General features: G+C 46.5%; 2 protein-coding genes across 2 annotated transcripts in view; one reads left to right on the top strand and one right to left on the bottom strand.

Annotated features, from left to right (window-relative positions):
* The first annotated feature begins 7,465 nt into the window (after window positions 1–7,465).
* MARCKSL1 (MARCKS-like 1) lies at window positions 7,466–9,824 on the top strand. The gene is made up of 2 exons (XM_006862161.1): window positions 7,466–7,757; window positions 8,557–9,824. The coding sequence occupies exons 1-2, from the start codon at window positions 7,671–7,673 to the stop codon at window positions 9,067–9,069; spliced, it is 600 nt and encodes a 199-aa protein (XP_006862223.1). The 5' UTR covers window positions 7,466–7,670; the 3' UTR covers window positions 9,070–9,824.
* A 657-nt stretch (window positions 9,825–10,481) lies between these two features.
* Window positions 10,482–27,830, bottom strand: part of HDAC1 (histone deacetylase 1) — a 50,977-nt gene continuing 33,628 nt past the window's right edge. The window contains exons 3-14 of the mRNA XM_006862160.1: window positions 23,144–23,261; window positions 18,176–18,250; window positions 15,879–16,017; window positions 15,277–15,418; window positions 14,131–14,223; window positions 12,895–13,003; window positions 12,672–12,812; window positions 11,872–11,980; window positions 11,643–11,773; window positions 11,260–11,412; window positions 10,764–10,812; window positions 10,482–10,555 (exon numbers count right to left, since the gene is read on the bottom strand). Coding sequence (XP_006862222.1) covers window positions 10,528–10,555; window positions 10,764–10,812; window positions 11,260–11,412; window positions 11,643–11,773; window positions 11,872–11,980; window positions 12,672–12,812; window positions 12,895–13,003; window positions 14,131–14,223; window positions 15,277–15,418; window positions 15,879–16,017; window positions 18,176–18,250; window positions 23,144–23,261 — 1,287 coding nt within the window. The 3' untranslated portion in view covers window positions 10,482–10,527. The remainder of the gene's footprint in view (window positions 10,556–10,763; window positions 10,813–11,259; window positions 11,413–11,642; window positions 11,774–11,871; window positions 11,981–12,671; window positions 12,813–12,894; window positions 13,004–14,130; window positions 14,224–15,276; window positions 15,419–15,878; window positions 16,018–18,175; window positions 18,251–23,143; window positions 23,262–27,830) is intronic.

The following is a 27,830-nucleotide window of genomic DNA, read 5'->3' on the forward strand; positions in this document are numbered from 1 at the left end:
AAGAAGGGCTGGATAGTCCAAAATATGGTGAGACCTGGGGACACCTGAGCCTATGGACAATGACATAGCCATAGAGGTCTAGAGCTGAGAGTGAAGCATCCAGCTGATGTGAAGTGAGAGGGGTCGCATAAGAACACCTAAAGTTGTAGACAGTACCCATTTGACCTAGCCTTGATAGCTTGATAATCAGAACTCGACTAGAGGAAGATTAAAAAAAAAAAAAGAACAAAACAAATTTTGATAAAGGAAACAAGGGTAAATTGCTACAATTTGATGAACTTGACCTACACTCATGGAGGTAGTAACTCTAAATACCAACAGAGAGGGAAGGAGTCTTCACATCAAGTATCAATGCTATCCCCTCTGTACACAGGGTAGATAGGGATGGGCAACTTAGACATTGGCTACCTAAAATGAGGGGGCAGTAAAGGCACAAAATGACTGGCTTACAAGGTTTCAAGGCAGAGCTTAGTTTAATAGTGTGTGGGGAAAGAAAGAGTCCCCACTGAATAGTTTTCATCTTGTCTAGATGGGTCTCGTGAAAAGAGATGGGGATAAGATTCTTAAGATTCAATACTGAGTAATTGTTATCATGACTAAGTGTGACTGTCACAATTGTAAAGGTAGAAGTTTTGTAACAAAAACAAGGGAGTGGTTAATCTTACAGTCCATAAACAAAGGACCCTGGGACCATCAAGGGAGTAAAGCACAAGCAGAATGCAGGACCTTATCCAGAGAAGCAGCAACACCAGAGATGGAGGCTGAGATGGGGGTATGGAGAGAGGGAGAGAGCAGCTAAGGACTCTAGAAGTGAGGGACTAAGAGCTGGCGGCCAGGAAGCAGACTTGCAGAATGTGCCCTTTGATGGTGTAAATTATTATATATGCCTGAGTATTTAAAAAAAAAACAAAAAAACTAAAGTGAGAATAGAGAGAAATACTGTTAACTGATGGTACATGATGATGGTAAAGTGCCGTGGAGTCAGTTCCGACCCATAGCGATCCTGAACAGGGTTTCCGAAGCTGTAAATCTTTACAGGAGCAGAAAACCTCATCTTTCTCCCATGGAACAGCTGGTAGTTTCGAACTGCCGACCTTAAGGTTTGCATCCCGATTCATAACCACTACACTATCAGAGGGGATTATAACCATTGTAATGAAACAAGGTGTATGATTTGCTGAATGTAAAAGTGATGATCTGCCTTGTAAACTTTTACTCAATCCATAATAAAAACCTTAAATAACCAAAAAAAAAAAAAGAGATTGACTCAAAATAGAACCTAATTCTCATTACCATAGCTCCCTCTAATCCTGCCTCATTAACATCATAAAGTTTAGGATTTATAACACAGAGGATAATGACATCAGGTCACAAAATGGAGGATAATTAAATAATACTGAGAATCATGGCCTAGCCACGTTGATACATATTTTTGGAGAACACAAGTCAATCCAGACACTAACGATTCTGTCTGGTCTGCTATGGGAGTAGGTCCCGGGGCTGAGTGATGAGTTGAGTTACTGCACTGGGCGGCCAACCCTAGTGTTGCCAAGTTTGCCATCACATGACGCTCTTACTGTGTCTCTCCTCTTTTTTTTAATAAGGACACCAGTCACATTGCATTAAGGCACAGCCGGATCTAGATCTAGTATGACCTCATTTTAATTCAATTACATTCAGAAAGACCCTATTTCCAAATAAAGTCACATTTACAGTTACTGGGTTTAGGATTTCAGTATATTTTTCTTGGGGGCACAATTCAACCTATAACACCTTGCAATAGCAACCCTGTGTCCCTGTATTTTGGTTTGTTTGTGCCTTAAAACAACACAAACTGATTGTGTTATATTGTGAGGTCCAAAGTCCAAAAAGAGTCCTACAGGGCTAAAACCAAAGCTGTTAGCAGGGCCCTCTTCTTTCTAGAGGCTCCCAGGGAGAACTGTTTCCTGCCTTTTCCACTTTCTAGAGACCACCTGCATCCTTTGTTGTTGTTGTTAGGTGCCATGGTGACTCATAGCGACCCCTATACACAGCAGAATGAAACATTGTCTGAGATGGATCCTCAGCGATCCCCGATTCCCACGCTGGTTACTATTTGAGTGTTGCCACTGTGTCAATCCATCTCATTGGGGTTCTTCCTCTTTTTCATTGACCCTCCACTTTCCATCTTCAGATTTCATCACTCCAACCTCTGCTTCTGTCAATACATCTCCTTTTTCTGACAGTGCCCATTTTACAGACTGGGCAGAGTGAGGCTCCGAAAGGGAAAGGACTTGTTCATGATCACAAAGCTGGAAGGTAGTAGTTTGGGGGAAGAGGCTGGATGAAACAGCTGATGGAGTAGGGGGGCTGGGTGAAAGAAACTGGAGACTGAACTAGGAAGGAGTTTCAGTTTCCCTTTTGAAGAGATTTCCCCTAAGTGGGATTTTTTGGTGGGAAAGTTGTAAGCAATACTCATACTACTGATTTGGCCACCGCTTCTCCCCAAAGGCTCCTCGGATCTGAAAAGAAACTGAAAGTTGGGAAGAGGTGGGGGAAGGGGAGAAAGGGGCAGGCTCAGGGCAGCCCAGATAAACCGAGTTGAATTTCTGGTGACCTCATCAAGCTTGGAGGAGGTAAACAGAAGGACTTGGATTACATGCCTGTTTGCTGTTGAGGAAACTGAGCCCCAGAGAAACAGCTCTATTAGATAGTGGCTGGACCCAACCCAGTTTATGTGAACACTCCCAAGTCTCTCTGTCTCACTCACTCACACTGACACACACAACACACACAACCCTAGGTGAAGGGAAAGAGCAGTTGAGAACTTCCAGAATCCCGGTCCTTGTGATTTGGTGACTGTTTGGATGGTTTGGGTCTCCGTAAAGGGTTCCTAAGGTACCCCAGTGACCATATTGGAGTTCAAGGGCCCTGATGGACAGGGAGGCTGCAGACCTGCCTCTTGCTGTCAACCGAGCCAGGATCCATGAGAAGCAGCAGGGGTTCAGGAGATTCAAGATCCTTAGAGTCCAGCCCCACAGCTCTCTGCCACTGTCTGTCTTGCATCCCTGGCTGCTGTTCCCAAAGCATCAGAAAACCCTTTCTGATGTTTCTACCTAAGAACCACTATATTTCCCAGAGCTCCTGAAAATCACCTTGCCCTTGACCCCTTTCTCTGCCCTGCTCACATAAACGTTTGGCCTTCCTGTGTATCTGTGTCCTCTGTGGGTGAGAATGGGAAGGTACAGATCTCAACAGGGCATACATAGGTCCAGTTGGCACAGGACTTGGCATACAGCAAACACTTAATCAATGCTCACAGCTATGATGATGGTTATCATGATTGGTCATTCTGGCTTTTTAGAAACTCCCCAGAGGTCAGGCTCTTCATGGTTCTGTGCTTTGGGACTTTCCTGCCCACTCTCTGCCAACTCCTTCCCAGGTTCTACTCTTCCCTGGCACTGTTCCCCATGGCCCTCCCGCCCCACCACAGCACTATACATGGTACTTCCTGGGTGACCTCACACACCACTTGACTTCAGTTACTGTCTGACAGGAACAACCAGAGGCCCAGAGTTCCTGATTTAAAACTTTCGTTGTCTCTGTAAGGTCGATAGCCAGATTTGGGATCCTGACCTTTGGTTTTGGAAACCTGAGCCTCGTGTCTGTGTACTGAAGCATAGAGACTTCAGGCTGCTTCCTGAACGTTCCCAACAATAACAGCAACAATACTTTTCATCAAAAGTCAATCCCTACTTGTGGCGACCCCATGTGTTACAGAATAGAGCTGCTCTGTAGGGTTTTGTTGGCTGCAATCTTTATGGAAACATAGACAGACTTTCTTCTGGCTTTCTTCTGGGTGGCTCCTCATAGCCAGCCTTTAGGTTAAGTGGAAACCTCACAAGCCCCTTATGTCACTCAGGGACCTTGAATGTTACCTTGCTGTTGTTAAGTGCCGTTGAGTCAGCTCTGACTCAAAGCTACCCTGTATAGTGTTTCCCAGGAGTGACTGGTAAGCTTGAACCACCTACCTTTTGGTTCAAACCTACCTTGCAGTCCAGCGCACTATCCCACAGAGCCACACCAGGACTCCTGAGGGTTCCCTAGGCATCTGAAACTCAGCAACGCCCTCCGAAGATTTTTGTCCTCTGATGAGCCTGCCTTTGTCAATTACTCTACCTCCCCAAAAGCCATCCCAAACAGAGGCATGGACAGCAGATCTATGACTCATCCATTCCCTCCCCACCCTGCACCCAATCAACAAATCCTGCTAACCTTCTGTCTGGGCTCAGTCTCTCCCTCCATCCTCATCCTCACACCGACCATTCAGTGCTCCCACTCTAAGCTCTTCCCCTATTTCATTTCTTCTTCCTACAACATACTGCTTGTCTCTTCCTTTTGGATTGGGGAACCCCTGAGGGTTAAGGACTGCATGAGTCACTCCTTACTTTCTGCCCCATGTGAACGGAAGAGGGAACTCCAGTAAGTCTATGTGCATGTGACTCATGCCAGCCAACCCCTCAGTGCACTGATAAGCAAACTGAGGCCAAAGAGGAGAGAGGACTGGTTCAGTGTCACATAGCAGAGGTCCTGGGGCTGGAACTAAAGTCTCCATTTAGACTGGGAACCAATCTGTGTCAAGTCACCATTCCTGGCTCTGCCCAGCGTCTTAGGGTCTCTATTGGGACCTAGTCATTCTCTGATGTAGCTTCCCATCTCATATGTTGATCTCTCCAACCAGGAAAACCCATCCCTTCTTCTCTGACTAGATACTGTCTACTTATACTTCACCCAGGATTAAATACGATCCTAATATGGGTCGCTGCTTAGAGGCCTCAAAGTGCCCTCTGCTGCCCTCCCACCTTCAGCCCTGTCCTGTGTCTCTCTCTCCTGAGGTCCCTGCTTCCTGCTAGGAAGTACATTTCCAGCTATCCATGTTTTACTCAATGGGACCTGGGAGCACCTCTGAGCAGACTCAGGGTCTCCATCCATCTCAGAATCACTTGGCCTTCCATTTTGTCATTGCCCTGCCACTCTGCTCTAGCAAAGGCCCACGCCTCATAGGTTCTGACCACACAGCTTCCCTGCCACCCACAGGGACACGCACACAGCATGAGATAACCACTGTTCTAGCCACACACTTATAGATAGGTATTCTCACATTTATACACATTTACACACCCAAACACCGTCAGACACAATCACCAACTCACAGTCCCCGGGACACACATGCACACACCCAGAGCATCAGAGTCATTATCAAGCCTCTCTTTCTCGCCCTGAAATACAGCCAAACAAAGATGCAGACTCACACAACCACAAACCTACACACCTGGTCACTCACACGGTCACAAAGTCTCACACATAGACAAATACAGAGCAGTACACACAGTCACACAGAGAGAAACAGACATACTCAGTCGCACACAGGCCCCCAGAGACACAGAACAATGGGCACATTGTCTGGGTTGGCAGCAGCTGGGGAGGAAGGAGCTGCAGTGTGGATGGAGGAGGCCGAGGGGGCTGCTGGGGCACCCTCCCCTCTCCGCCTTCCTCAGTCTCTTTTCTTCCAGAAGTCCCAGATTCTGTTGGGATCTGGATTTGCAGAGCAATTGGGCTCTAGGGTCCCCTTCACAGTCTCCTGGGATACCGACTGGAGGATGCAGGGGCTCTCTGTGGACTCTCCCCCCAGAGCTCTGGGAACTTCTTCCTCCTTCTGGGACATCATCCAGGGATTCATGTCTGAGCTCCACAGGGCAGCACTTGGGAATAGGAATCCGGAGCCTTGGGATCTGCTCTTAAGCCCTGACCCGTAGCTCCTCTAGGACTCATACACCCACTCTCTGAGCCCTGCCAGCCGGGGGCGGGCAGTGCCTGGCAGCATTGTGGCTTCCCTATTGTGGCTGGCACAGAGACGAAGGTCACAACATCTATTCCTTAGTGACAGCGGGTGGAGGGGATCACTGTACTGTCATCAAATGCAGAATGGGGCATGGTGCCCCTCTGAATCAACGCTAGCTCTCCTTGCCCCACCTCTGACCAGACAGCCCAAATCTCGGTGGGGGGTTCTTCCAGGGTGTTCTTTATAGGCTCCAAGCCCTTTTATCAAGCCTCTCCAAATCCTGGTATCTTCTTTGTGCCCTGGGGCATATCACTTTCTCTCTCTCTCTCTCAACCTCAGTATCTCAGTCTGTAAAATGGGGGGGGGGGGGCAGGCAGCGCTAATGGAACTGAAAGGACTTTGGAGTCTCAAAGTGGGGATTGGGATGTAGAAGTCACTCCCCCAGCACTCCCCATGCCCTCTGTGGTCAGATCTGTGGGGAGTTCCCGATTTCTCAGGCCCTGTGAGGTCTCCACACCTCACAGCCTTGGGTCTCCCTGGAGGCCTTACCCATGGGAGGGAAGGAGGAAAGGAAGGGAGAAGAGGAAGTGACAGAGGTCCATAGTTGGAGGGGCTCTAGCTACTCCCACCCTGGCCCTGCCTCCTGGCTTCCTCACTCAGGCAGGGCAGGTAGCTAGGCTGGGCAGTGTTGGGGGCTGTCCTCAAGGGATCATCCCCCTAGATAGAGAGAGCTTTGGTGATTCCCTAACCTGCCTTTTCAGGACCTGGGGTGTTTTACAGGCACTTAAGTCCCTTGATAGGTTTCTCTGCCTGCACAGGGAGACTTGAGGTGGGGGAGGGAGCAGATATGTATCTGGCGAGAGCATCAGACCCTAGTCAGACAAGTTGTCAATCCATCTGAGCTTTAGGTTCCTCAGCTTTCAAGGGGGGGATGGAGTTACCCTTCAAGGACCATCCTCTCTGCCTCCTCCCCGCCCCCCAATACTTTGTAACTGGTTCCTGCTGATGGCAGGAGCTAAGTGAGTTTGTCTGTCCAGGTTCAGCTTGACTGGCTACCAGAGGAGTTAAGGGGAGAAACGCGCCAAGAGCCCCACGTGTCCCACCAGAGGTGACCTCAACAGGTCAGACCCCCTTCAGGCTGGCCATTGCGGATGGGCATGGATGTGGGTGGAACCTCTAGCCGTCTCTAGGCAGAGTGAGGAGTGAACGTGGCAGCCCTGTAGCTTTATAACCACATTTTCTGTAGCATAACTCAGGACCAGCTGTCTGACGAGTCTTAGTACGTGAGCCTTTCCAAAAGTTCAAGGGGGCAAAGAACCAAGGGGATGAGAAGGAATGGAGGTCAATACACAGTGCTGGGCGTCCACCCTGAGGTGAGTGGTGGGGTGATGGAAAGGCTGATCTTTCCTCTAGGACCCTCTCCCATCTCCCTGTTTCCTGAAGGACCCGGCTCTGTCCTCTCCACACCGGACACCTGCTCCTGGTCGGATGGGGTTGCGGGACCAGACCGTCAGCATAGTCCACTGAGCAAGTGGGGCCCGCGACCTGACCCCGCCTCCGCCCCTCGATTGGGCGTTCATTTAAATGCCCGGCCCCGCCCCCGAGCTCCAGGAGCTTATATAGGCGGCTCCGCGGGCGGCGGGTGGCATTCCGGCGCGGAGCGGAAAGGCGGTGGGTGCGGTTAGCGGGTCGCAAGTGGAGAGGGGGTGCAGCCCGTTTTCCCCTAGACACCCCTCCCCCTCAGGAGCGAGCCCCACCCCTCTGCCGGTCGGGCCTACCCCGCGAACTATCCCCTGCGGCTCGAGCCCCGGGGTGGCTCTGGGCGCCCCCCAGCAGACCCCCACCCAGCATGGGTAGCCAGAGCTCTAAGGCTCCCCGGGGCGACGTGAACGCCGAGGAGGCAGCAGGCGCTTCCCCCGCCAAGGCCAACGGACAGGTGGGTGCGCTCTGCACGACCCGACTCGGCCCCTTCCTCTCACACCTCGCCCCCTCTAGGGCCCTGGGCCAGGGCCGCGCGCTTTGTCCGGCCCGGGACACGCGGCGCCCCCTCCCCCGCCCGGTCCCTTTGTTCTCGGCGCCGCAGCCCCCGCGGCAGAAGCAAGGGGAGGGGCGGGGAGGGGGCGCTGGCCGGGCCCCGCCGCCTTCTTTGTTCCCGGCCCCGGCCCCCGGCGCTGCCCCCCGGCCGCCCCGAGTGCCGCGCGGGGAACAAAGGCGCTGCTGGACTAGCCAAGGGGGCGCCCAGGGACCGTGGGGGCGGGTACCCGGCGGGGAAGGCACCCCACTTGCAGACCCGACCTCCGTGGCCCATGTTGGGTTTCATTTCTTTTTTAGGGGGAGTCGGGTGTGTGAGGAGAGCCTGAGGTGGGTGGGGGGGCCCTTTGCACTAAGCAGGAGGCTGGGAGAAGAGGCCGTCCAGGTACCGGGAGATGGCACCCGCCCGCCGCAGCTTCCCGCCCAATACCGCCGGGCACTGCTCCCCGCGGCCCCGGGCCCTTCCAAGGGAGCGCGCCCCGGGGGAGGGGGCGGGGGCCACGGGACCCCAGCGCCTCCTGCCGGCGGTGACCTGTGCACGCTGGCTTCCATCGCGCCTTTGAGGGGCCGGGAGGGAGATGTTTGACGGGATCCCAGGCGTGGGGTGAGGCTAAAGCTATACTTGGGGAGACCGCCGTGGCCTGGCAGGCTGGGGGAGGGGAGAAGGAGCCCCCGCCCTCATGGCTGTCTCCTCTGCCCTGCAGGAGAACGGCCACGTGAAGAGCAATGGAGACTTATCCTCCAAAGGGGAAGGGGAGTCGCCCCCTGTGAACGGAACAGATGAGGCAGCTGGGGCCACCGGCGATGCCATCGAGCCAGCACCCCCCTCTCAAAGCACTGAGGCCAAGGGGGAGGCTCCTGCCAAGGAAACCCCCAAGAAGAAGAAGAAATTCTCTTTCAAGAAGCCTTTCAAATTGAGCGGCCTGTCCTTCAAGAGAAATCGGAAGGAGGGTGGAGGTGATTCCTCTGCCTCCTCACCCACAGAGGAAGAGCAGGAGCAGGGGGAGATTGGTGCCTGCAGCGATGAGGGCACTGCCCAGGAAGGGAAGAAGGCTGCCACCCCGGAGAGCCAGGAGCCCCAGACCAAGGGGGCAGAGGCCAGTGCTGCTTCCAAGGGAGGAGACACCGAAGAAGAGGCAGGGCCCCAGGCTGCAGCGCCGTCCACTCCTTCGGGGCCAGAGAGTGGCCCTACAGCTGCCGGAGAGCAGAATGAGTAGCTGGGTGGGGGCAGGTGGGTGATCTCTAAGCTGCAAAAACTGTGCTGTCCTTGTGAGGTCACTGCTTGGACCTGGTGCCCTGGCTGCCTTCCTGTGCCCAGAAAGGAAGGGGCTGTTGCCCCCTCCCAGCCACGTCCCCTCTCCCTCCTGTGGATTTTCCCATCATCCATCTGGTCTTCCTCTTGAGGCCAGTTGAAGGTGGTCCCTTAAAATTTCCCAAGTTAGGTTAGAGTGATGTGAAATGCTCCTGTCCCTTCCTCCTTCCCCATCCCCGCAGAAAGCAATTGCTGGTTTTCTTTCCCAGTTCTTTTTTCCAAGTAGGTTTTGTTTACCCTGCTCCCCAAACCCCTGAGCCAGAAGTGGGGGGTGCACTCCCCAAACCCCCAGTATCCCACCTTCCTCCTGTTGAGTTTTTAGTCTCTTGTGCTGTGCCTAGTGGCCCATGGGCTGGGGAGGACACTGCCTCGGTCTAGGTTTTTATAAATGTCTTACTCAAGTTCAAACCTCCAGCTTGTGAATCAACTGTGTCTCTTTTATGACTTGGTAAGCAAGTATTAGGCTTTGGGGGTGGGAGAGGTCTGTAATGTGAAACAACTTCTTCTGTCATTCCCCCCCTCCCTTTTGTTGTAAATAACTTTTAATGGCCAAATCCCAGATTTGTTTTTGTTTTTTTTTTCTTTTCTAACTGCTAAAACCATTTTCTTCCATCTGGTTTTATTGTAACATTTGGAAAAGGAATAAATGTTGTCCCTTTAGTGGTGCATTTTAATGAGTGATCTTCTGGGGTTAGGGTGAGAAGTTGGTGGAGTTGTGGGTTGCCCAGACATGGATAGAAGTGCGGGAAAGCAGAGCCGGAATCAACCCAGGGCCACTGCTAGGAAACAGAAGCTCAGGAGAGTATAGAAATGTACCATTTTATTACAAAGAGTCTCACAAACATGAAAATAGTATCTGAAAAAGGAAACTAGACTTATCAACCTCCATCTGTAGAACTGGGGGAGGACAAGGGCAGGCAGTGAGTTTCTTAGCTCATTTGGGGCCAGGCTACAACAGTGGGAAGGATAAGAAAAGAACCAATGTAAAATCAACTGATGTTACCTTAAGGAGGCTGAAGAGTACAAGGAATCCCTGAAGGCCTGGCCACCACCCTTCCTAAAATGCGCAGAATAAAAGGTGTCTTTCTAAAGCTACCAAGCAGGTCCTCTGCATTTCAGGATTTTGTCCTGTGACTGATTAAAAGCATCCTTTTAGGGTTCAAAACTAGTAGCTGCTAGAAGAGTTCACCTGGCAGAAGTGTCCTGGGCAAGGCTCAGGGCCCTGGTTCTGGTCTAGTCCCTGGGGAAATTTATACTTAATATATTTTTATATAAATACACAGAGAAATAGAAAATATAAACTCTGAGGGGCTTGGGAGAAATGTGAGGAACTTTGCAAGAAGCCAGAGCTGGAGCGGTCTACTTAGGCCAACTTGACCTCCTCCTTGACCCTGTGGAAAGAGCAGAGACTGCATGAGATAAAGCCACCAACAGGCCTTGAGGCAAAGGTGTGGGCAGTGACTTCCATAGGATCAAGTTTGCCCAGCTCTGCCTAAAATCAGAATGATCCCTGAAAAGAGGTCCTTGTAAACTGGACCAACTGTCCCTGTACTTCTCAAAGGGGTGGTGGGTGCTCCAATACCACTTCTCCCTCCTTACCCTTTGGCCTCAGGCTTCTCCTCCTTGGGGTTTTCTTCTTCTGTGACTTCTAGAACACAAGAGAGTAGGAATAGCCAAAGGCAAGCCCCCTCCCCTATACTACTCCCAGACCTACAAAAGAGAGAAAAGCCCATCCAGGCCCTCCCAAAGAGCCCTGTTGAAAACCAACAGGTTGGACCGGTTTTTCTAACCTGCTAGAGCCTGAACCAGGTGGGCGGAGGCAGCCCCCTGGGAAATGGCTTGAGTGGTATGTGAGAGCCATGCTCCCGACCATGGAGAACCCAAACCTGCCAATCCCTGGGCCTGGAGCCTGGAAGGGCTTTCAGTGGAGATGAGTCAAGTTTCATTCTTTAATGGGCCTTGCTACTTGTAGAAGCCACTAAAAAGGCCCACAGAGCTGCCAGGGCCTGAGTCAGCTTCTTCCTCCCAGTGTCCTACATAGATTGATCCTCCTCCAGGGCTAGGGGCTCAAGACCTAAGTCCTGGTTCAACCCACCTTTCTTCTCTTCTGAGTCTTTCTCTTTTTCATCCTCAATTTTGACTCTCTTGGCTTTTTTGAAGTTGGAAGAGTTCTTGCGGCCACCCTCTCCCTCCTCATCAGAGTCAGAAAATTCTTCTTCACAAGCAATTCGTTTGTCAGAGGAACAGACTGAGAGACAGTGGAGGAGAAAGAGTAAGAGAACAGGGGATTCTTGATGTCAGTGCTTCCAAGAGACACCCAAGAAGGGGAGGGTATATGTACTCCCTCACCTGTTCCTACAGGTGTTAGCACACAAGAAAAAGGACTTCTCAACAGGCAAGTATCATGGGGCAATGTGGAATCGGGAATGGTGAAGGGAATTCAGAACTGACTGTTAGTAGGAAAAGCACAAGGCTTACTTGATATGCGTTTGTCAGGGTCTTCTTCATCTTCATCACCGCTTTCCTCTGGAATGGCATCCTCAGGAATCGCCTGCATTTGGACCCCAGGTGCATGGGGCAACATCCTCAGGTTCTCAAACAGTCTCTGTCTGTGGCAAATGAAAGAGAGGGTGGCTGGGCTCTAGTCAGGAACAATACAGAACCTTGAATGTCCAGCCAAGGGGGAGCTGGGGAGTGTTATACTCACTTAATCTTCTCCAAGTACTCATTAGTGTTCTGGTTGGTCATATTGGAAGGACTGATGTGAAGCTTGAAATCTGGTCCAAAGTATTCAAAGTAGTCATTGTATGGAAGTTCTGATTGAGGCAGGGAGGAAGAGTCATGAGACCACGTGAATACCACGAGACCCTGAGCCAAATCACTTGTTGGTTTCTATGGACCTGCTTGTTCATCTATCAAATGCGGAGATTTGCCTTCAAAACACTACTGTGAGGAGAAAATCCAAACCCCAAGTTTACAAAACTAAGCAATGCTCCTTGTAAGCACACCACACCCTGTTGTTGTTAGGTGCCATCAAGTCAGTACCGACCCATAGCGACCTTATGCACAGCAGAACGAAACACTGCCTGATCCTGGGCCTATGGAGTAGAAATTCCAAAGCTGTAACTAAAGGTGAAAGCAGGGAGAAAGGTGAAAGTAAACAATGCCTAAGGAGGAATTGATGCTTACTTGTCTTTCAATCATAGGAGGGCAGTCATGAGAATAAGTGGCTTAGTATCAGAAACTATGGACATATGACCGGTGGTGGTGGTGGTGGTGGTTATGTGCCGTGGAGTCGGTTCCGACTCATAGCGACCCTGTATAGGGTTTCTGAGGCTGTAAATCATTACAGGAGCAGAAAGCCTCATCTTTTTCCTGCGGAAGAGCTGGTAGTTTTGAACTGCTGACCTTGCGGTTTGCAGCCCTATTCGTAACCACTAGAGATTACAAAGCTTGAGGGTACACAAATTCAAGCTCTGCTCAGCCCGACCTGGCCTGATTTCTTACCGTTAGGGATATCTGTGCTCAGGGCCACAGCTGTTTCATATGTCCAGCACCGAGCAACATTACGAATGGTGTAACCACCTCCTCCCAGCATCAGCATCGGCAGGTTAAAGTTTCTTACAAATTCCACACACTTGGCATGCCCTTTGGTGGAAAAAAAGGATACGGGATTAAAGCAAAACCCAGTTGGACCCTGCCCACCCATCCCTGAACTCCTTGAGCTCACCTTTGATGGTCAAATTGAAACAACCTAATCGATCCCCAGACAGGGAGTCAGAGCCACACTGTAAGACGACTGCACTAGGCTGGAACATCTCCATTACTTTGGATATGACCTGAAAGGACATATCTTGGTCACCCCCAGCCACAAGAAAAGGTATGAGAGGTACAGGGTGGAAGGAGTGGGTTCAGCACTTGGATTCTATTGACCTCTCTGTTCCACCCTTAGCCACGCAGGATGATAGAGAAAAAGGAATACCAAGGTTATCTCTTTAACCCACTTTGGATTTGTTTGTCAGCTTGAGAGGATCTTTAAGTCACTCTAATGCTAATAATTCTGAATGGTCTCCTTGTCACCTACCTCCCTAAAATGTCCCCTTTTACTATCCAAGCTTCAGTGTCACTTTCTCTAAGAAGCCTTCCACACTTTGTGCTGCATCTGCACTTCTCATTCAGTCCTACAGACTTTGAGCCTCAGAGCATGAAGAAGTGCTTTAAGTCTTATTCTCACAACTACATTCTAATGAGGAAAAAATTTCATGACTGGCTTCTGTGCCACTTTTACTGCCGGACACATAGCAAGCACTTACAGTGTTTGCTGAATAACCACCGGATCATAGTTAATACCCTTAGGTTTTGCCCTCTGTTGAATGCCACCCTTTCAGCTCCCTCCTCCTTCACATGGGTAACACTTCATTTTTCAAAGTCCAGCTCAAATGTCACCACATCTGTGAAACCATCCCTAACAACCTTCTCCCCATTCCAGATAGCATTTATCTCTTGCTATTCTACTTATCCTTCAAAACCAGTATTGACCACACACTGCTAGGTATGTGCCTACCTCCTCCTTCTCACCCCCACCTCCCTTAGACTGTGAGGTCTCCAAGGGCAAAGATGTCTTAGACATTATATCTAATAAAGTGCCTGGCCCATGGAAGGTATCAACGCATATTTGGGATGAATTTTGTTCCTCTAATAAGCACTGGACTGGTAACTGCAAGGTCGGCAGTTCAAACCCACCAGCCTCTCTTGGAAACCCTATACAGGTTCACTATGAGTCAGAATCAACTCGATGGCACACAACAATTGACCAGATAGCATGCAACCCAGGGCTGAAATGCACCTCATTTCCAACCAGCTTCTACAGTGCTGATAGGGGCAATGAGAAAGACCCCTGAGGTATGTTGGGGTGCTTAGCTACTCCTCCCCTGTTTGCAGCCCAAGAGATGGACAAGTAACTTACCGGCCTGAAAATGGCCTCATAGGATTCGTCATCGATCCCATCTCGGAGTGGGTAGTTAACAGCGTAATACTTGCCTTTGCCAGCACCAATATCCTAATCAAAAGGAACACTGAAGTAAAACTGAAAGATGAAGCTGGGAAGAAGTTCTAGGATGGGGTTGGGAAGCTAAGGAAAGAGGCAGTGAGTGCTTCTAAGACAAGCTGAGCTCATGAGGTAGACTGGGGACAGAGCAGCCCTTGGTCAGTACATCCACCTCACTAGCAAGTCTGGTTCTCTTCAGATCTCTGGATACACCACTGAGGCTGTACTCAGGCTGGAGCTATCATTGGGCAAATAATGAATATCCTACCCACAGCATAAGATTTCAACTTCTGTATTGGGTTAGAGCTGTTTGGCATCTGGATCACAGAAATAACCCCCACTCTCAACAACCCTTCCTTCTCCAGAGACCCTTGCTGTTCACCCCTTTACCCACTAATTGCTCTTCTCTGGGGAAAGATGGAGGTGAAGCAGAGAGAGAATAAGAGTTCTTCTGATTTCAAAATTGAAAATACTCAGTCACTCATTCTAATGCTTGTCACTGCAAACTGAGTCAGTACCACTATTGGCACAGCAAAATGGCTGGATTTACTGTATCCATGCTAAAGGAAGCAGATAGAACAGTTACATGAATTAGCTTCCAAAGATTCAGACACTAAGGTCCATGGATGGACTTCAGTGAGGGAATGTGCCTATTAACCCTTTAGTAACACATTTTGTATACTTTTCTTGGGGATGGTCCATAGCTTTTGGCTAGATGGTCCAAGGGTAAAGGTGACCTAAAAATGTTAAAAACATTTGGTATGATCCATAAAGGCCCCAATTCCTAGCTCATGGGAGAGAATCTGATCTTTCTACCCCAAAACTCAAGCCTTATAGACTAGAGCAACCCAGCTTTGGCCAAGTATAACAAGTCAGGAGACTCATCTTCTATGACCCCATTATTCCCTTCCCCCAGATTAAGGGCGGGAAAGATACCATAGTTAGTGACAGGTGCCCGGGCTGGAGAACAATGTTCTGAAGCAAAGAGGCAGGAAGTGGTTTTTAGAGAGGAGATAGAGGTGGCAGCTGAAGGGGAGCTGCTTGGCCCCTGGAGGCAGTTCTCACCCGTAAGTCGCCTGTGCCTGGGAAGTACTCTCCATACTTGTGAAAGGACACAGTCATGACCCGGTCTGTGGTATAGAAAGCCTCTTCCACGCCATCACCATGGTGAATGTCAATGTCAATATACAGCACTCTCTGGTGATACCTAGGATAAGAAGGGGGTCAGGGGCCTGGCGGATCTCTGGGGATGGGACGCGCCAAGGGCGCCAGGTCCCAGCTTACCGGGCTGGCTGCCTCCCTCAGGTATCTCTAAGCACCAGAGACGTGGAAACTGGCTGAAGGAAGGTAGAAGAGCAGCTGGCTGTCTCCAGAGGCCTGACCAAGCTGACCAAGTCCGATCTTCCTACTCTACAGCCAGGGTCAACTCCGGCCACACAGGGACAACTCTGGAGGCAGGATCTGAGCAGCACCTGCCCCTGATCTTGCCGTGGGCTCAGATCAAATCAAGACCCCGTCAAGGAGAGGATGGCCAGAGACACTCACCAAATACATCCTAGCCAGCACACCGCTAGGAAAAGCAAACTAGGGAGGCAAACCCAGGGGGAAAGGGAAGTGGGAACCTGGCCTAAGGTGCTCCTCCAAGAGACAAGGCCAGGTAGGCATACTTTAGCAGTTCCAGGATGGCCAAGACGATATCATTGACGTAACAGAAGCCAGATGCCTCGGACTTCTTTGCATGGTGCAGGCCCCCAGCCCAATTCACAGCGATGTCCGTCTGCTGCTTATTAAGTTTCACAGCACTTGCTGGGCATGGGAAGAGAGAACATAAGCCTGTTACCAAGCCATTCTCTACCCTCAAGAAACCTGGGGAACCCAGGGAAAGGTAGGACCTGCCTATTCAACAGACATATTGTGCGGTTAATAAGCCTGTCCCCCTTCCATCCCACTCAATTCCAACAAGGAATGTACTTGTTATTGGTTACTCTTAAAAATTCCTTTTCAAACTGAGGATGGTAACTCATTAATAGGCCTTAGCATTGATTTAGTGGGTTATGATTCATATCATCTTTTTAATGAAATAGACTAGAATCAAAATACCAGCTTTATAGAGCAATGGTAACTACTCTTTTGTGAAACTATGGCTTCAGATAAAGAGTGTGTGTGTGTATCCTGGATTTCATGTTTAAAGGTATTTCTTACACAGGTAACGAATTGTAAAGATACCAGGGGTGGGGGGTGGTTGTTTTTTTTAATGCTGTCAAGTCAGTTCTGGCTTAGAGCGACCCTATATAGGGATTTCAAGGAGCAGCTGGGGTTTGAATCACAGTGGTTAGCAGTACAGTGTTTATCCTACAGTCCCACACTACAATTCCTTATCAAAGGTGGTGGTTCCTAAGTCCTATCGAGTCAGGTCCGACTCATAATGACCTGGTATAGGGTTTACGAGGCTTGAAAAATCTTTTCAGGAGCAGAAAGCCTCATCTTTCTCCTGCTTATCAAAGGTTGTTGTTGTGTGCCGTGGAGTAAGTTCCGACTCATAGCGACCCTGTACAGGGTTTCCCAGGCTATAAATCTTTACGGGAGCAGAAAGCCTCATCTTTCTCCCACGGAACAGCTGGTAGTTTAGTGCTAGCTTAAAGTATAAATAATTCCAGGAACTACAAGAGAATGATACACCCACGCATGTATGCGTGTCTGTGGCAATAAGCTTTAACAGCAATAAGAACATGGAACAAACCAAACACATTGCTATTGAGTTAATTCCAACCCATGACAACCCCGCGTGGTAGAGTAGAGTTGAGTGCCATAGGTTTTTCTTGGCAGATCGCCAGGCCTTTCTTTTTTCCATGGCACTGCTAGATGGATTCAAACCACCAACCTTTAGTTTCATACTTGAATACAAACCATTTGCACCACCCAGGGAACTTATCCAACAATTAAACTGTTAAGTGCTATCAAGTCGGTTCCGACTCATAGCTACCCTATATGGTGTTTCGAAGGAGAGGCTGGTGGATCTGAACTGCCAACCTTGTGATTAGCAGTCCAGTGCTGATCCTTCAGCCCTACACCAAGATTCCCATCCAATAACTGTTGTTGTTGTTAAGTGCTGTTGAGTTGTTTCAGACTCATAACAACCCTGTACAGGGTTCCCGAGGAGTGGCTGGTGAGTTTGAACCACCGACCTTAAGATGGAGTGCTTATCCTACGGTGCCACACCAATTGGCAACCAATTATAACAACTGAAGTAGATCCATAAAATGGAATTATCATGATTGCAACCATTAGAAATCATACTGTAGGATACTATGGACAAAGAAAAAATTTAGGCACAAAACTATATATATAATGTGACACATTTTTGTAAAATATAGACACACAATATGTTATGCCCAAAAATACATATATAAAAAAAGAATGACGTACAAACACCAAAATGGTTAGCAATGGCTATCCACGGACAGTGTGATGGTGGGTGATACTGATTTTTGTCATTAAACTTCTTTGTTTTCCAAGATTATGTCAGGAGGGAAGGGGGCTATAACAATCCAGCTAAATATTTGTTAAGAAAGGCTTTAGAGTAATCAGAAGTAACCCAGGAATTACTAATGGAAGTAGGAGACATGTGGGGAGTATTTCTGACCTCTTAAGGTAATTTACCATGCTCTTTCATAAGACAGAAATGATGATACTTCCCACTTTTATAGTACTTTGCAGTTCACATATTGCTTTCATATATAGCATCTCAATAACCCCATGAGCTCTTCAGGGAACCTCTTCTATATAAAAGCTCTTAGTGGGGGAGGACAGTCAAGGACACCTCAGTTACTATGAAGAGATTGAACCTAGACTGGACTAAACCCGAATAACATTTTAAAAACGTAAGGTAAAAACCTATGGACCATTCTACACAATCATGGATTGGCCCTACAAAGATATCAGGGAGGGGATATATATTCCTTACCCACAGAGCCACCAGTAGATAACTGACAGAACTCAAATAGGCCATCAAATACCGGGCAGTCTTCACCAACGTTGACTTGAAAGAAACAAGCAAAAGATAAAAAAATGGCATAAGTCTCCACAATTCCTTTAGTAGTTATTTATATCATTAAAAGCTAATGGGTTTACTACAAGAACAAACAAATCGCTTCCCTAGAAGACATCAAGGCAAGTAGCCAGGTCCTCTCAACGCAGACCCTCTTCCAAGACTAAGACTCAACGGAAATGCACGCTCTGATTGGTGACCACACACATCACCAATGGGGGGAAGTGGGGTAAAAGCAGCAATGAAGCGGCAAGCGAAGCCCTACAATGTTCAGTGGACTTCTGTGGACCCAGTTGGGGACCTGGTTGGCAAGCAGTGTGAAGAGGCCTGGGGACTCTTGGGCCCAGAGTCAGTGGTGCGGCCACGGAGGACTCGAGAGGAGAGTGGAGCTACCGGCTGACGGGAAGAGAGGACATATAACACAGGAGCGCCCACCCTTGCAGATGATACCCACATGACCTGGACCGGATGACTGGATGATCAGAGCTCAACCAGGAGAGGAAAGAAGAGGGGGGAAAAAAAAAAGAGTGAGCTGATACAGTCTGATGAACTTGACCTATACCTATGGAGCAGCAACTCAAAAGAGGGAACAAATCCTCACAGCAAGAAACATTCACACACACACCCCACACACAGAGTGGACGGAGAAGGGCAGCTTGGACATTGGATACTCAAATGGGGAGGGGAGACTACAAAGGCAAGAAGTGACTGGCTTACAAGCTTTCAAGAGGGAACCTGGTGCTAGGGAGCATGGCAGAAGGCAGAACCTTCAGTAGGTACTATTCAATCTGTCTGGGTGGAGCTGATGAAAGGAGATACAGATGGGTAACTTGTGATACTGTAGTGAATAATGCTTATCAGGACGGACTATGAGGGTTGGAAATGCAAAAGTAGAAGTTTTGTAACAAGGAAGGGAGTGATTAATTCTCCAGGATAGGAGCAGAGGCCTCTGGGACCATCAACGGAGAAGAGCCGAGAGTGGGACCCTACCCAGAGAAACAGAGATGCCTGAGATAGAGACAGAGATGATGACGTGGAGTGATGAAGCGACTGGGGACTTTGGACCCAGAGAAGGAAAGGGACTGTGGGCCGAAAACTGGGGGGAGGAGAGGGAAATGTTGGGGGTGGGTTTCTGGGATATACCCTTTGGGTGGTTGATGATGCATGGAGGGGATTGGAACCATGGCAATGAGATGATATACGATGGAATGAATGTAAAACTAAAGTTCTCCCATGTAAACTATCATATAATTTACAATAAAACATTAAAAAAAAAAAAAAGCTAATGGGGGGCAAAAAATAACAGAATTTGGATTCAGAAGGCTTGTGCTCTGGCTGTGTGATTGGGTCAAATCATTTAACTTCTTTGAGGTTTAGTTAGGCCACCAGATAAAATAATACTATCAACCTCTCCCAATTGTAAAGATGAACAGAAATCTAATATAGGGAAGCTTTTAGCAAATACTTGGGAAAAAGTTAGTTACACTTACAAAGTGCCAGTCAGTGCGCTAAATGCTTTCAATATGTGGTTTCATTTATCTTCACACAACCATGTGAAGTAGGATTTGGTCCCATTTTATAAGTGGCGTCAGAGTGGTGAACTTCTAGTAGTGCTAGAATGCTACTTCTATAATATTCATTTCTGGCCTAAATGAGTAAAAGTACAAACTAGTACACAGTGAGGAAACACATGCAAACAAGAATGCAAATGAAATGACAAGGGCAGGAAAGCACACCTGGAGGTTGTAGACTCACAGAGCTGGAGAGGAACCTTAAGGAAACTGCTAACACATCAATAATGATACACAGGAAGTGAGAGGCAAGCATCAGTCTTAATCCTTATTCTCTAGCCTTGCTCTTCCCACTACACTCTGCTGTTGTCCACAGAGGTGCCCAAAGTAGACCAAAGAGGAGAACCTCTGGCATGAGGTGGGTAAGAAAGCCCAGCTTATTCAAGTAACTTTTATTCAAGTAACTTTTTGAGGGACAGCTGACACCCAGGGCTTACGTTTACCACAACTCTTGCATTGACCTATACTTGAAGGGTGCCCTGCCAAGAGAGGTGCTTTGAGGAAGTATGTGACTGAGTGAGCAGAGGGTGGCTCTCTGACTTCCTGGGCCAACATTGGGAGGCTGTGTCAATAAGAACATTGGTCCCTAGGGCCGGGTTATTTATCTGTTAGCAACTGATCTTCCCCTCTTGGTTGTTTTCTCCCCTTCAGTAGGTTTGGCATGCCAGGGTTTCCAAAGTTTTGATGAAAACAACTATTGGATATGAAATTAGGTGCTTTTAGACAAGAGGAAAAAAATTCTACTTCAGGCCCCAAACCATTATGTAGTCCAAATAACTAGCTCATTTATTCCCAGCTCAATAAGCTATGTGGTTAGAAACAAAGGGGCTGTGGGGAGTAGAAGAGCAGACTCTTATTTGGGCTAATCTGTGAGATCAGGGAGGATTTTTCTATGGGTTTTCCCTCTCTTCTGTAAATACTTTCCTCATTCTTCAGCTGGCTTTTCATGGCAGGAGAGCAATATGAGATGAGAAGTAGAGAAGGAGGGGTGGAAAAGTGTAGTGCACTAAGAAATGCACGGGCTTAAGCACTGTCTTCAGGACAGTGCTCCCCTTGGTGGTGGCAGTAATGGATGAGATGCAGCAGGAAACGAAGATCTGTGATCAAGGAGAGGTTCCCAGTACTCACAAAGTTTTCTTATGTTGAGTAGTGAGTACATTAATGTTCATCATATTATTTTTATACTTTCCTGTGTATGTTCATCATATTATTTTTATACTTTCCTGTGTGTCAAATATTTTATAATACAACAACTTTGTAAACAGTGCCCAGAATCAAGCCTAGAGTTCCAATTTCCATTCAACCACAATTGTGCAGTGTGATCCTGAGAAAGCCACTCCACTTTCCTGGGTAGCCTCATGTTACACATCTACAAAATGAAGAATTTCTTAAGCTTTCCATCACTATAAATCCCGACTGCCATGAAGCTCATGTTTTGATAGGTTGTCTACCCAAAGAAACTGCATTGCATGTTCCCATTTTTACTAATTAAATGTTCAGCTTGGTCAGAACTGCTTATCACAAGTCTCAAAATGACCAAAAAGAGTTTATTAAATTACAGTCAAGAGAAAGGAAATCATATCACAGGTATAGTTTCCTAAGTTAGGTGACAGTAAATATTTTAAAAGAGCTCTTATTCCCTGATTTCTCTTTCTGCAGACCCCCAGCCCTCCACAAGCTATACAGCACTGTATTATGTGATATCTACAGTCCTTGACATGGGACAGCAACAATGGGTTCAAACATAACAACTGTGAGAACTGCGCAGGATTTCATCCTGTTGTGCTCAGGGGCCACTAGGAGTCAAAATCGACGTGACAGCACCTCACCACAACCACTTAACAAAAGTTCTTGCCTGTTCTCACTCTTTATGAATCAAGTCAGTAAAGTGCCTTGAAGTTCTCAGAGATCCTCATCTTTTGTACCCTAATTTCCAGTAAAAGAAAATCTCAGACTTCTTTTTAAATACACTTTTTAGGGTGCTGGTTTCAGGGAAACAGATGCAAACTAGGAACCAAATCTGTATGTTACTGAGGGTCTAATAGTTTGTCTGCCTTGACATATTTGCAAATAAAAATAGTAAGTCATAATAGCAAGTTACTATTTATTGATGTTAGGTGCTTTGTAGATACACTAACTTATCCTCTCAACCCATCCCTTACCCCGTCCCATTGTGAAACAGGTATGATTATCTCTCTTTTAAAGCGTAGACAGGGTTCAGAGAAGGTAGGAGACTTACTCAGGATCACATAGTTAAGGAATTCAAACCAAGATACCAAAGCTCATTTTCTTGTTGCAAAAGCAAGCTATTTTTCCAACGAGAGCCCTCTCTGCTAAAAGCAAATTCTGATTCTGGGTCTAAGTGGGTATGGAAGCCCTAAAGCCATCTAGAGCAAAAGAATGAATGTGCCAAATGACGGGAGGGAAAAACGTGGTGCCAATTCAGACATCAAGAATCTCACCCAAAGGCAGCTCCTGGAGTTGTGGGTGGCAAAGAAATTTACTGCAGTAACTTCCAGGAAGGCCTTCGTGGTTCTGCCATTGTTACCACCACAGTTATTATAATACACAAAGAACTTTCTGCCCTGGGAATCAGACCCTGTGGCTACTATCAATAAACAAGTGCCAAAGGCTTCCTGTACTGCAGGTTACACTACCACAAACAATTCCAAACCTCTTCCAGACAATGCAGTTACAGATGTTTTATTGCACAAAGTCTTACATGCTAAGAGATCATTTCTAAATTAACACAAGAGAGAAGTCAGGTAAGATTTCTTTCTAAACTTGAACAAAATTTTTCCCACAGCTAAAATAATCTCCTTTATTCTACAAACTGAGTGTAGCTTCTAAGATAGAACCCATTCTAGAGTTTCAAGTCCCAGAGGCAGGCGCAGAATCACCTCATCCCAAAGATGACATCATCTTGGCCTCTAAGTTCTCAGTTAATGCTCATAAAAGTAAAAGGGGAAAAGCAGCTTGTTCAGTCAGAGCTGGGACCTACATCTCCTACCTCTGCTTCCCAGGCCAGTGCTTCAAACATAACAACAATTACAGCATTCTTGGGATAGTGTTGTGAACCTAACTTGAAAAAAATTCAACCTCTGTTCCTTCCATCAGGAAATGTGCAAAACCAGATGGGGAAAAAAAAAAACATTACTCTGACACCCATAAGAGGCAGCGAAAATCAGGTACGGGTTGAAGGGGAAAGACAGGAAAGGGATGGTATCAACTGAAGGGAAGGCAGAGTGGGACTCTGACTGAGTAGAAATCCAAACAGGGACTTGAGAGTAGGGCGATATCAGAATGAACTTACATCTCTGCATCTGCTTGCTATACTCAGACATGTTGTCTGGGCGGATGGAGCGCAAGAATTTAATGTAGTCATCGCTGTGGTACTTGGTCATCTCCTCAGCATTGGCTTTGTGAGGGCGCTAGAAAGCAGAGCGTAGAAAGGACATGTTATTCTTGATTACTGCCAGTATTCACTCAGTTGATTGAGCTAGGTGCTGTAAAGGATAAAAATCAAGTAAATGAACCATTATACCAACAATCCTGATTAGTCACATCCCCCTACTAAAACTTCCTTGGCATGGTAATTTCTTGATCAACTTAACATTCCAATTCCTCCTGCCTTTTTTATTCTTTAACTCAACTTTTCCTCCTAGCCTTTAAAATAGAAGTCATCAAAGTTATCAAAACTTTTAACCAAGTAAGAATACCTATTAATGTCGAAAATACTTCTTTGTTATTCCTATTCTTATCAATTGAGAATTTTTCAGATATGAATTTTGAGTTTCAGACAAAGGGTTTTTATTTTAATTCAAATTTATAACTGCAAAGGTTTTTTTTTGTTTTGTTTTTAAAAACAACTTTACAACCAACACCCATCTGTTAGTTTGTCATATTTCAAAGACCAACATGATCGTCCACAGTGGACAAGTTTCAGTGGAACTTCCAGACTAAGATAGATTATAGGGGAAAGCCTGGTGATTTACTTGGAAAAACTGTCCAATAAAAATCCTGAGGACTACCATAGAATGTTGCCAGATATAGTGCTAGAACATGCTGGAAGGCACTCAAAACACATAGTGGTCAAAACCATGGATTCTAGCATACCAACAATTCTACCATCAGACCATACTGTTCTGTTGTCCAAGAGCGAGAGACAATGCGGAACAAACCGGAAAGTAAAAGACTATAGGCTTACAGGTCAGAAAGAGACTGGAGGAACCCGTGACTATGGCACTCAACTACCCTTCAAGCCTGGAATGGCAATCACCTTCATGGCTCAATTTTCAACCAAGAGGTGGATAGGTACATAGGGACAATACTAGTGGAGCTTACTCACCACAGAATGGTCAACCTTTCAAGCTCAAAAGCACCACAGTTAGCTGGGGACAAGGGTCAGAGGGGTTGGGATGGAGAGTGGAATGAAAATAGGGACCACAAGATGGAAGCGGGATAACTGTTGTTACATGGCGGGAACTATAATCATTGAGATGAAACAAAATGTGTGATTTGCTGGATATAAAGCCTTCACAAGTCACAAAAGTTTAAAAAAAAAAAAAAATATCATCTGCAGGTACATTATGTAATACACCTGTTGAGCCCTGGTGTGGCACTGCAGGTTAATGCATTAGACTACAAGGTTAGTTTGAACCCCAAGGTCAGCGGTTTCTAAACTCACCAGCCACTCAGAAACCCTGTTGTTGTTGTTGTTGTTAAGTACCGTGGAGCCAGTTCCGACTCATAGTGACCCTGCACAGAATTTCCAAGGCTGTAAATCTACGGTAGCAGAAATCCTCATCTTTCTCCCGCGGAACAGCTGGTAGTTCTGAACTGCTGACCATGAGGTTAGCAGCCCAATTAGTAACCACTATGCTATCAGAGCTCCTCAGAAACCCTGAGTTGGAACCAATTCAAAGGCAACAGCAACAAAGAGCACACACAAAAAAACAAAAACAAAAAAAACAGGGAAATCACAAAGATTTAGTAAACATTAACACAACAAATGAAAATAACAAGAAAACCCACTGTGAGGGAAATACAGAAATACAACAATGAAGACATAGGCTAAGTCTGGCCATGTTCCATTGACCTCAAGTTGAGAGAGAAGAAGGGACTAGTTGGTCTGAAGTTTAGGGAGGTGTGTGAACTCCCGAGCCCATGGGCACTGACCTGAGAGTGAACAGCTAGAGCTGTGAGTGAAGTGGTCATCTGCTCTAAAGTGAAAAGTTAAAGTCCACAGACACAACCAATAGAATTTAAGATCTTCAGCGACTTTGTTGTTGTTAGTGATGCTGAGTCAGTTCCTACCCTGTATATGGTTTGTGGTTAGCAGTCCACTACTTATCCTATAGCACCACACCAGGAACTTTAGATATATTTAAATAGAATTGTATTGCATTTCTGTATACCAGTAAGTATTGACTTATATTGACCTGATGCACAATAGTACGAAAGACTGCCGGGTCCTGTGCCAATCTCACAATCATTGTTACATATGAGTCCATCGCTGCTGCCATCATGTCACTCCATCTCAACTTGAGAGACGAAGTATGAAAGATGAAGTATGGAGAGATGAATGAAGTCTAGCCATCCTGGCTTCCTGGGAGCATTCTGGTTGAACTTCCTCCAACACAAATTGGTTTGTTTTGGCAGTCCATGGTACTTTTAATATTCTCCTCTAAACTATAGATCAAATGCATCAATTCTTCTACAGTCTTCCTTATTCACTGTCCAACTTTCACATCCATATAAGGTTATTGAAAATACCATGGCTTGGGTCAGGAGCACCTTAGTCCTCAAACTGACATCTTTGCTCTTCAATACTTTAAAGCGGTCTTGTGCATCATATTTGCCTAATGCAATACTTCCTTTGACTTCTTGACTGTTGCTTCCATGAATGCTGAGCTGAGCAAAAATAAGTCTTTGAAAACTTCAATCTTTTCTCCATTTACATGGATGTTATTTATTGGTCCATTGGTGAGTATTTTTGTTTTCTTTCTATTGAGGTGTGGCCTTTGATCTTGATCAATAAGTATTTTAAGGCCTCTTTGCTTTCAGCAAGCACGGTTACATCATCTGCATATTGCAGGTTGTTAATGAGTCTTCCTCTTACAGCGATGCCACATTTTTCTTCATATAATTCAGCTTCTCGGATTATTTGCTTGGCATACAGATTGAATAAGTATGGTAAAAGAATACAACCCTGGCATACACCTTTCCTGATTTTAAATCATTCAGTGTTCCCTTATTCTGTATGAACAACTTTGCCTCTTGGCCTATGTTGTTGTTAAGCGCTGTTGAGTCAGTTCGAACCCATAGCGACCCTGTATAGGGTTTCCAAGATACAGCTGGTGAGCTTGAACCACCAACCTAGCAGTTCAAATGGCTTTGCAATCTAATGCATTAACCCACAGCACCACAACAGGACTCCTTGGTCTATGTACAGGTTCCTAAACAAGTTTTCCAGAATACTCATTCTCTGAAATGCTGTCCATAGCTTGTCATGATCCACACAATTGAAAGCCTTTGCAAAATAAAGGTAAACACCTTTCTGGTATTCTCTGCTTTCAGCCAAGATCCATCTGATCTCAGCAATATTATCTCTTGTTTCACGCCCTCTTCTGAATCTGGCTTGAACCTTGGATGTTCAACATCAATGTATGGCTGTAGCAGTTTTTTAATTACTTTGGCAAAATTTTGCTTGTTTGGGTTATTAATGATATTGTTTGATGATTTTCACATTCTGCTGGGTTACCGCTCTTTGGAATGGGCACAGATATGGATCTCTTCCAGTCTGCTGGCCAGGTAGTTTGTCTTCCAAATTTTTTGGAATAGATGAGTGAGTGCCTCCAAGTGCTCCATCAGTTTCTTGAAAAATTTCAATTTGTATACCAACAATTTCTGGTGCCTTATTCTTTGCCAATGCCTTCAATACACCTTCGACTTCTTCCTTCAGTATCACTGGCTCTTGATCATACACTACCTCGTGAAATGGTTGAATGTCAACCATTTCCTTTTGGTACAGTAACTCTGTGTATTCCTTCCATCTTCTTTTGATGCGTTCTGCAATCATTCAGTATTTTTACCCATGCTGTTGTTGTTGAGTACCATCAAGTCGATTCTGACCCATAGAGACCCTGTATAGAGTTTCCAAGGAGCAGCTGTTGAGTTTGAACCACCGACCTTGCAGTTCAAACGGCTTTGCAGTCTGGCACATTAACCCACAGCGCCATACCAGGACTCCCATAGAATCCTTCAATATTGTAAGTCAAGGATAGAATTTTTTATTCACTTCCCTCAGCTTGAGGAATGCTGAGCATGTTCTTCCCTTTTGGATTTCTAATTCCAGGTCTTTGCACATTTCGTTATAAAATTTGACTTTGCCTTCTCGAGCTGATGTTTGAAAATTTCTGTTCAGCTCCTTTATCTCCTCATTTCTTCCATTTGCTTTAACATCTACACTGGAGAGCAAGTTTCAGAGTCTCTCTGACATCCATTTTGGTCTTTTCCTTCTTTCTTGTCTTTTTATGACCTTTTGCTATCTTCCTGAATGACATTCTTTTTTCTTTTTTTCATGATAATTTAGTTTATTTCTGAGTATTTTAAAAAAATTATGAAAGCAAGTATAACAGTTTTGTTTTCAAACACTCTTTTGAGGTATCAATCACGAGAAGATTGGGGTTTTATCAAAAAACAAACAAACACATACACAGTAGTTTATAGAATACTTACAATGCTTATACTTTCAATATTAATTAAATTCTACTTCTTTTCAGAGGATGCACATGCACAAAATAGTAGCTGTTGGAACCATCTTCAAATAAGGAACACCACAGATGAAACACCTAGATAACGACCCCGACGAATGTTAGCAGCCCTGTTTTCTGCTTTGAAATATAACTTTATAATCCCTTCGTGTTATTGGGTGTCATCTAGTTGGTATCAACTCACAGTGACCATATGCACAACAGAACAAAACACTGCCCAGTCCT

Source organism: Chrysochloris asiatica, unplaced genomic scaffold, assembly GCF_000296735.1.
Source record: "Chrysochloris asiatica unplaced genomic scaffold, ChrAsi1.0 scaffold00047, whole genome shotgun sequence".
NCBI lineage: Eukaryota > Metazoa > Chordata > Mammalia > Afrosoricida > Chrysochloridae > Chrysochloris > Chrysochloris asiatica.

Coding starts and splice junctions, on each gene's coding strand:
- MARCKSL1 (XM_006862161.1), top strand. CDS start 7,671: ATGGGTAGCCAGAGCTCTAAGGCTCCCCGGGGCGACGTGAACGCCGAG. Junction 7,758..8,556: donor CCGCCAAGGCCAACGGACAG/GTGGGTGCGCTC, acceptor TCTGCCCTGCAG/GAGAACGGCCACGTGAAGAG.